This window comes from Tamandua tetradactyla, chromosome 23 (assembly GCF_023851605.1).
Source record: "Tamandua tetradactyla isolate mTamTet1 chromosome 23, mTamTet1.pri, whole genome shotgun sequence".
Classification (NCBI taxonomy): Eukaryota; Metazoa; Chordata; class Mammalia; order Pilosa; family Myrmecophagidae; genus Tamandua; species Tamandua tetradactyla.
In genome coordinates this window covers 18,626,458-18,635,507 of record NC_135349.1, presented here as the reverse complement: position 1 = coordinate 18,635,507, position 9,050 = coordinate 18,626,458, and the positions used below count along the sequence as shown (strand labels likewise).

At 40.3% G+C, this 9,050-nt stretch overlaps 1 protein-coding gene across 3 annotated transcripts; it reads left to right on the top strand.

Annotated features, from left to right (window-relative positions):
• The first annotated feature begins 6,013 nt into the window (after positions 1-6,013).
• On the top strand, positions 6,014-8,617 carry MRPS17 (mitochondrial ribosomal protein S17). 3 transcript variants are annotated; one of them, XM_077141068.1, is made up of 3 exons: positions 6,014-6,114; positions 6,700-6,839; positions 8,211-8,617. In XM_077141068.1, the coding sequence occupies exons 2-3, from the start codon at positions 6,717-6,719 to the stop codon at positions 8,478-8,480; spliced, it is 393 nt and encodes a 130-aa protein (XP_076997183.1). In that variant the 5' UTR covers positions 6,014-6,114; positions 6,700-6,716; the 3' UTR covers positions 8,481-8,617. The 3 variants fall into 3 exon arrangements, with proteins under 3 accessions (XP_076997183.1, XP_076997184.1, XP_076997185.1); XM_077141069.1 differs by having other exon boundaries at positions 6,102-6,210; XM_077141070.1 differs by lacking the exon at positions 6,014-6,114 and adding an exon at positions 6,257-6,381.
• Positions 8,618-9,050: the final 433 nt, after the last annotated feature.

Sequence of the window (9,050 nt, the reverse complement as noted above, 5' to 3'; positions counted from 1 at the left end):
TCCCCATCTCAAGATTCTTGACTTAATCACATCTACAAAATCCCTTTTGCAATATTCACAGATTCTGATGCCTGCAGCTTTGGATGGGCCACTGTTCTGTCTACTCCATCAGGTTTGTTCAGAGCATGGTAAGTAGATTCTGGGGGTAGCAGCGTGATGTGGTGCCACACAAGAGGCAGATGCTGATGTCCTCTGGGGCCAGTTATGGAGGGGAACACCTGGGGGAAATCTTGGGCACTCCCAAGGATGGAGTGAGTGTGTGTGTGTGTGTGTGTGTGTGTGTGTGTGTGTGTGTGTGTATGTTTGTGCCCCTTGGAGCTTATCTTTTTTTTTTTTTTTTTTTTTGTGCTGACCATTTTTTTTTTTAGACATCATACCATTCTACATATGCAATCAGTAATTCTTAACATCGTCACATAGATGCATGATCATCGTTTCTTAGTACACTTGCATCGGTTTAGAAGAACTAGCAATATAACAGAAAAAGATATAGAATGTTAATATAGAGAAAAAAAATAAAAGTAATAAGAATAAGAATAAAACTAACAAAACAAAACAAAACAAAAACCTATAGCTCGGATGCAGCTTCATTCAGTATTTTAACATGATTACTTTACAATTAGGTATTATTGTGCTGTCCATTTTTGAGTTTTTGTATCTAGTCCTGTTGCACAGTCTGTATCCCTTCAACTTCAATTACCCATTGTCTTACCCTGTTTCTAACTCCTGCTGAACTCTGTTACCAATGACATATTTCAAGTTTATTCTCGAATGTCCGTTCACATCAGTGGGACCATACAGTATTTGTCCTTTAGTTTTTGGCTGGATTCACTCAGCATAATATTCTCTAGGTCCATCCATGTTATTACATGGTTCATAAGTTTATCTTGTCTTAAAGCTGCATAATATTCCATCGTATGTATATACCACAGTTTGTTTAGCCACTCTTCTGTTGATGGAGATTTTGGCTGTTTCCATCTCTTTGCAATTGTAAATAACGCTGCTATAAACATTGGTGTGCAAATGTCCGTTTGTGTCTTTGCCCTTAAGTCCTTTGAGTAGATACCTAGCAATGGTATTGCTGGGTCGTATGGCAATTCTATATTCAGCTTTTTGAGGAACCGCCAAACTGCCTTCCACAGTGCTTGCACCCTTTGACATTCCCACCAACAGTGGATAAGTGTGCCTCTTTCTCCGCATCCTCTCCAGCACTTGTCATTTTCTGTTTTGTTGATAATGGCCATTCTGGTGGGTGTGAGATGATATCTCATTGTGGTTTTGATTTGCATTTCTCTAATGGCCAGGGACATTGAGCATCTCTTCATGTGCCTCTTGGCCATCCGTATTTCTTCTTCTGGTAGGTGTCTGTTTAAGTCTTTTTCCCATTTTGTAATTGGGTTGGCTGTCTTTTTGTTGGTGAGTTGAACAATCTCTTTATAAATTCTGGATATTAGACCTTTATCTGATATGTCGTTTCCAAATATTGTCTCCCATTGTGTAGGCTGTCTTTCTACTTTCTTGATGAAGTTCTTTGATGCACAAAAGTGTTTAATTTTGAGGAGCTCCCATTTATTTATTTCCTTCTTCAGTGTTCTTGCTTTAGGTTTAAGGTCCATAAAACCACCTCCAGTTGTAAGATCCATAAGATATCTCCCAACATTTTCCTCTAACTGTTTTATGGTCTTAGACCTAATGTTTAGATCTTTGATCCATTTTGAGTTAACTTTTGTATAGGGTGTGAGAAATGGGTCTTCTTTCATTCTTTTGCATATGAATATCCAGTTCTCTAGGCACCATTTATTGAAGAGACTGTTCTGTCCCAGGTGAGTTGGCTTGACTGCCTTATCAAAGATCAAATGTCCATAGATGAGAGGGTCTATATCTGAGCACTCTATTCGATTCCATTGGTCGATATATCTATCTTTATGCCAATACCATGCTGTTTTGACCACTGTGGCTTCATAATATGCCTTAAAGTCAGGCAGCGCGAGACCTCCAGCTTCGTTTTTTTTCCTCAAGATGTTTTTAGCAATTCGGGGCACCCTGCCCTTCCAGATAAATTTGCTTATTGGTTTTTCTATTTCTGAAAAATAAGTTGTTGGGATTTTGATTGGTATTGCATTGAATCTGTAAATCAATTTAGGTAGGATTGACATCTTAACTATATTTAGTCTTCCAATCCATGAACACGGTATGCCCTTCCATCTATTTAGGTCTTCTGTGATTTCTTTTAACAGTTTTTTGTAGTTTTCTTTATATAGGTTTTTTGTCTCTTTGGTTAAATTTATTCCTAGGTATTTTATTCTTTTAGTTGCGATTGTAAATGGGATTCGTTTCTTGATTTCCACCTCAGCTTGTTCATTACTAGTGTATAGAAATGCTACAGATTTTTGAATGTTGATCTTGTAGCCTGCTACTTTGCTGTACTCATTTATTAGCTCTAGTAATTTTGTTGTGGATTTTTCTGGGTTTTCTACATATAGTATCATATCGTCTGCAAACAGTGATAGTTTTACTTCTTCCTTTCCAATTTTGATGCCTTGTATTTCTTTTTCTTGCCTAATTGCTCTGGCTAGAACCTCCAACACAATGTTGAATAATAGTGGTGATAGTGGACATCCTTGTCTTGTTCCTGATCTTAGGGGGAAAGTTTTCAATTTTTCCCCATTGAGGATGATATTAGCTGTGGGTTTTTCATATATTCCCTCTATCATTTTAAGGAAGTTCCCTTGTATTCCTATCTTTTGAAGTGTTTTCAGCAGGAAAGGATGTTGAATCTTGTCAAATGCCTTCTCTGCATCGAGATGATCATGTGATTTTTCTGCTTTGATTTGTTGATATGGTGTATTACATTAATTGATTTTCTTATGTTGAACCATCCTTGCATACCTGGGATGAATCCTACTTGGTCATGATGTATAAGGAGCTTAACCTTTAAAGAGGTAGGAAGAATCAGGTTTGATAAGGAAAGGGTGGAGAGGACAGACTTGGGATTGTTGCTTTTGAAGACAAGATTGGGGATTCATGGAGGTCAAGTCTGTTTCTGTATCATTTCCCTTTGGATAAGAGCCTGTGGCCCTGGCCGTAAGTTTTTATAAAATGTGTTTTACTCATTTTTGTGCCACATCTCCCACCCCAGAGCAGTCTTCAGTAATTGTTATATGAATGAATAAAAGTTATCTAATCCAGGTTCCGCTAGTCCACACCACCTTGTAGTTTCTTGCAGAAACTTGTAATTTCTTGCTGAGGGTCACTGTGCCTCTCCAAGGTGCTACTGACTTTGATGAATTACATATTTAAAATAAGAGTCTCTGGATCTTATCATTTCTTCTGTAGCCTGAACAGATTCTGCAGCCTGCACCATCTCAGCTCCATAAGAAGCCACAATAACTGGAAATTTGTATTTCTAGCCTGCTATACCATACACTGGGGAGTGTCTCTTACATGAACAAGCTAAATTTTAGGAATAATTTCTAAATAAAGCTGGAGACTTGTTTTCTGGCATATTATTCAGAAAGCTGATTGGAGTCCCTTACATATACTAGATGAGCATTAAAAAAAAAAAACCTACAAGTTCTGTAGACTTACTTGTATTTCCAATATGGTTATTGACCAGCTGAACAGACTCTTAAAAATACCTTAGTTCCCAAAGGATTAAGAGAAGAGATTTTTTTTCTAGTTTGTTATATAGTAAGTTGAATGAAATTTTTTACATTGCACAATCTGATTTTCAGATGAAACTTTTACTCTCTCTCCTCATTTTCCACCGAAACAAGCCAGTACAGTGGCTTGGATTAAGGGCCTTGGATGTCATTGAAAAAGTGGACAGCTAAAGGTCTAATGAGACATCTCACCACCAACATCAGTAGTTCCACATTGTCCTATCAGAACCATAAAGAATCATGCTGGCCACACCCCTGTCTCTTTCGAAGGATCCAAGGATCTTTCTCTCATCTGTGGTCAGAACCTTCTTTACTGGTCAACCAGGAGCTATAAGACAGGGCTGTTCACTCAGGGCGCTTTTCTTCTTCCCTAGCTGGATCTCCTCCAGACTCTGTAATACTACAAGACATGCAGGGAATGACCTAGTTCCCAATGAGGATTAGTTCCCTAGTTTTCCTGTTAGGAATGCCATGTCACATGTCGGACGATGAAAGTCCTTTTCTCCCTTCCTCTGGGCTTTCTGTGCCCCAGGAGACAGTCTTCCACAACTTCTAACTTTCCCACATTTCTTCATACCCACAGGCAATATTTTCACTATTTAAAATAAAATCATATGCAGAAGACAGTACTACGGCTGTTTAAAGTTAAGTTTCAAAGCCATAGCTTTGAAGACTGCCCCGTTCTGAGAGGGGCGCCAGAAAACTCGACCTTTCCTCCTGAGTGAAGAAAGGACTCCACTTGCCTAGCCTCTTCCTCTGTCTCAATATCCCCAGATCCTCCCTTATTTATTAACTTAGCTATCAAGGGGCTGTTAACATGCTCTTAGGTAGTACTGGCCGCTCTGGACTCAAAACCAAGAACAACAACAACAAAAACCCTTTAAGACATATGGTTACCATTATGTAGTTTACAGTCTCTTTGGGCATTAGTCTGTAGAAACAAATAAAAATTGCAATTGTTATTTTACACTCAAAAATATTTAAATAACATAAACACATGCTAAGCAAAAAATGAGTGATGGTGTAAAGTCAAAGAATGCTTCCTGAGACTGGTGAGGTGTGAGCTGGACCTTAAAGACAAGTAGGATTTGAACAATTAGAAGAGCAAGGGAAAGGCATTCTCAGGGAAGAGGACACCAGAAGCAAAGATGGGGTAGGAGAGAACATGGTATCTAGGTACCATGAGGAGGCCATTCCAGCTGGAGTGGGGAATTCCAGATAGGGTACAGAGAAAGGCAAGATTGAATATATGAGGCAGGGATCTTAAATGTCCAAAGCATTTGGTTAAAACTTATCCTAGTGATACATGAGAGCCCTAAAGTGTTTTTGAAAATGAGTTGAATATAATGGAAGTAGTGTTTGGGAAGAAGTGGTGACTGGCTGAAAATAGAAAGAAACATAGGTGGATCCAGGACATATTATATACCCCTACTAGACTGTGGGCTCTTTGAGGGTGGGGCCCCTCATTTTATCCATTTTTTTTTTAACCCTCCAGTGCCTAGCACAAAGTAAGCGCTTCATAAATGTTTGCTAAAAAAAAAAAAAAAAGTGTCGGACAGAGTGATATATGGATGAGTTCTTATGTTCCCAGTCTTTCCTCACTAGTTGCAAAGATGTTTCAGTGATCAGGGTAGATTGACCCCAACCGTATTTGGTCTGTTCCAGTAGCCTATTGTTTGCTGTTCCTCTTAGCAATTTCCAAACAAGAGTCTAATGTATCCCTGGCATCAGTCTCCTCATCCCCAACAAACTCATTCATAACTGGCAAACACCTGTATATGTACCCACACCCAACTTCCTTACTTCTCACTGATATTGAGAAATAACATGTAAAATCATACGGAACAAAAAGTCTACAATTTTTGCTCTTAAAAGCGCCTGTAGGGCACAAAGTTTCTGTTCGGGGTGATGAAAAAGTTTTGGTATAGATGGTGGTGTTGGTAGCACATCGTAAGTGTAATTAATGCCATTGAATTATATACTTAAAAGTGATTAAAGGTCAAACTTTGTATTATGTATATGTTACCACAGTACTTTTTTTTTTAAAAAGAAAATAGCGGCTTTTCTTTTTTTAAAGAAAATCAGCTTCAGTATTAAGCAGTATTGATGTTAGAAAACTTGTTGAATGAATGAAATTCCTATAATTTGCAAGGCCTTCTCCAGTGCCTGGAAGACAACGGAAGAGGAAACCGAATGGAATAGGAGAGACAGGAGACCCACCCGCCCACTCCCTACTGCCGACCTCTGGTCGCCGGGCGCCGGGACAAGAAGTTAGGGTCACCCTGAATGCCAAGGTCAGGGCTCTCCAGAGGGGGCGTGGTTGGAGCCCTTTAACCCCTCCCACGCCCAATGAGAGGGGCGGTCTGACGCACAGCGGTCTGTGCGGCGTGACGCCATCACGCTCCAGCCGGCGCTTCCCCGGCCGCGCGACAGGATAGACTCCGTTCCTAAGGTGAGCGCTTTTTGGAGGTCGCTGCTCCGAGAGGGGATTTCGGGAGCTCGTGAGTCCCGGGAGAGGCTGAGGCGTCGAGTTCCGCGTGACCTCGAGGTTGTCCGAGGAAGGGGAGATGGAGGGATCGCTCCCAGCCGTCCCCAGGCCGGGCGGGGTGGGCTCAGCGTTGACTGATCCTCAAAGCCGCATATCTAGCGGGGATGGGGGCGTTCGAGGGAGACAGGCTGTGAGCCTTCTGGCAGCGTCAACCCGGCGAGATGTGAAAAGGTGAAACACCAGTAAAGGCCAACGTTTATTCGCATTAACGACCGCTTTACCGGTTAAATCCCCAAAGCATTCCTTCGTTTAGGCTCCCTTATCCCCATTTTCCAGAGGAGAGAACTGAGGCTGAGAGATTAAACTTACTGATTTGCCAAGAGTAGAAAAATGGGAGGTTGGATGATTAAGGAAATAGTGGAATGTGTAGGAAAGTAGTGATTTCAAAAGACGAACAAAAGCTGTTTCTGAATTTGGGCAGTTCTAATGACAAAAGTCATTTGGCGAGTCATAAGCACCCTATTCTTAGTTTTGGAACTTGTTTTTCAGGTGACCAAAACCTCATAATGTCAATAGCTCGCTCTTCTGTCCATGCCAAATGGATCGTGGGGAAGGTGATTGGGACAGCAATGCAAAAAACTGCTAAAGTGAGAGTGACCAGGCTTGTTCTGGATAACTATTTATTAAAGGTGAGGAGCATCCCTGCTTTCAGCACCCACATGTTCCTAGAACCTGGGTAGAAAAACACTTCTCTACCACTAAAGATGTGTCAGCTGTTGCCAAACACTGAGTAGCCTATGTGTATGCCAGGTGAATTGGTCGTGGGCCTTACTTACATTCTGGGGAGACCTAGAGTTAATTTCAAATCAGTCCAATGCCTGCTGTGGTCATTCTATATGCAAATACTGTGAGATAGGGAATAGGAAATGTCATTCTTTCCTCCCAGGTTGCTGGAGAAGAGCATCCTTGATTAAGAGACATTTGAGCTGAATCTCAAATAGGATTTTATCCAGAGAACCAAGTCAGGGAAGTCGTTCTGGCCATGATTAGTATGTGGACTTTCATTTGGCCATGAAAGGGCCTGATCCAGCAGGGTGGACCCAGAGAGTGGACTGTTGGTAGGCAGACTGGTTGAATGAATGGCAAGGATAGTCGAAGCTGGACCATGAAGTTTTTTTGTGTGTTGTGTTTACAAGTTCAGATTTCATTCTAAAAGCAAAGGAAAGATAGGCTTGGAGACAATTAGAGATGGAGGATGGGGGTAAGGAAATCAGTAAAGAGGTTATTGCGAAAGTCTAGGATGGAAATGATGAGGATCTGAACAAAATTTGAGTCAACAGGGCTGGTGTGACAAGAGTAGATTTTAGGAAGAAGGGATAAGAGTCATTGGTTTCTTAGATGTACAAGGAAGAGGGACACACCAAAGATGGTTCAGCATTCCAGCTTGGGTGAACAAAAATGCTGTTCTTAACTTAGACTCTAAAACCCAGGAGCAAGCAGAAGAGTGACAGCTTGATTTTAGCCTTAGAAGCAGAAGACCTGAGTTTACTTAATGTGCACAAATACCTGCTATGGCAGGATGGTTGTGAGTCTGGCGATTCTAATTATCATTTATGGCTTATTTAAACACTTTGAGACAAGCATAGGATTAAGTTCTTTACATACAACGTTTAATCCTCATGATAACTTTATAGATGCAGCTATTAGAGCTCTTTTTATTGGGGTGGGGGGGGACAGATTGGGGTGATTAAGTGATTATGTCCCAATCATACAGCTTGTGATAAGAATAGCATCTTTATAGGCTGGAGAGAAGGCTCCCAATGGGAAGGGAAAGTTTAAATAATTTCGAGAGAGATGATAACTGATAGAGCAAGGGTCCTAGCAAGTTCAGTGATAGGATCAGCTCTGGAATAGTCATTGGTGTTTTCCAAAGAATAAGCAGCTAAGTATCTTCTTTTCCCAAGTCCCAGTTTGCTCTCTGTGCATTACCTTTTATTCCATATTGCATTGCCAGATCACAGATGTGTGCTACTAATTTGTTCATCTCCTTCTCTCAACAGTATTTTAATAAGCGGAAAACCTACTTTGCTCACGATGCCCTCCAGCAGTGCACTGTTGGGGATATCGTGCTTCTCAAAGCATTACCTGTTCCACGAACAAAGCACGTAAAGCATGAACTAGCTGAGATCATTTTCAAAGTGGGAAAAGTCATAGATCCAGTGACAGGAAAACCCTGTGCAGGAACCACGTACCTGGAGAGTCCAGTCACTCTGGAAACCACCCACCTAAGCAAAAATCTCAAAGAACTTAGTGTCTCTTCAACACAATAAAAGAGAATTGGAGAAAAGCTGCCAAAGGGAAAGACAAGTTTGTTTTATGGAAAAAGAAACTTTGCTAACTCTCATCTTAAACTGTGTCCAGTTGTTCTTCTGATATTTATGAAGTCAATAAAAGTAAATTTGGTAAAGGGCTTGTTATAAATTTTCATAAAGATTATGGTCAGAGTTCCAATTTCTTTTTTCAGTGAACATTAAGTTCCTGTTAAACTGTGTGCCTAGCAGTTTGCTGCATCATTTTGCAAGCTCATTGCTTTAGAGGGTGTATTATTTTTTTCATTCTAAGGAATCTCGAATTTATCTCAGTACTTTTATTTTGGGAGAAGAAAAACTATTGCTATTATAAAAAGATTAGATCACACTAAGTGTTTTGTTTTTGTCTTTTTTTTATGGTCTATATTCAGAATTCTTTTTTTTTTTTTCTGAGTTCACCAATTCCAAAGAGAAATAACCAACATGCTCGTGGTCAGACTTTGTCAGATTAAGCTGTATTAATAAAGATGTTAGCAAGTAGAAAATAAAATGTAAGAATTCTGTGTCAGTTTTTTTATGTCCTAGATCCTA

Coding starts and splice junctions, on each gene's coding strand:
- MRPS17 (XM_077141068.1), top strand. CDS start 6,717: ATGTCAATAGCTCGCTCTTCTGTCCATGCCAAATGGATCGTGGGGAAG. Junction 6,840..8,210: donor TGGATAACTATTTATTAAAG/GTGAGGAGCATC, acceptor TTCTCTCAACAG/TATTTTAATAAGCGGAAAAC.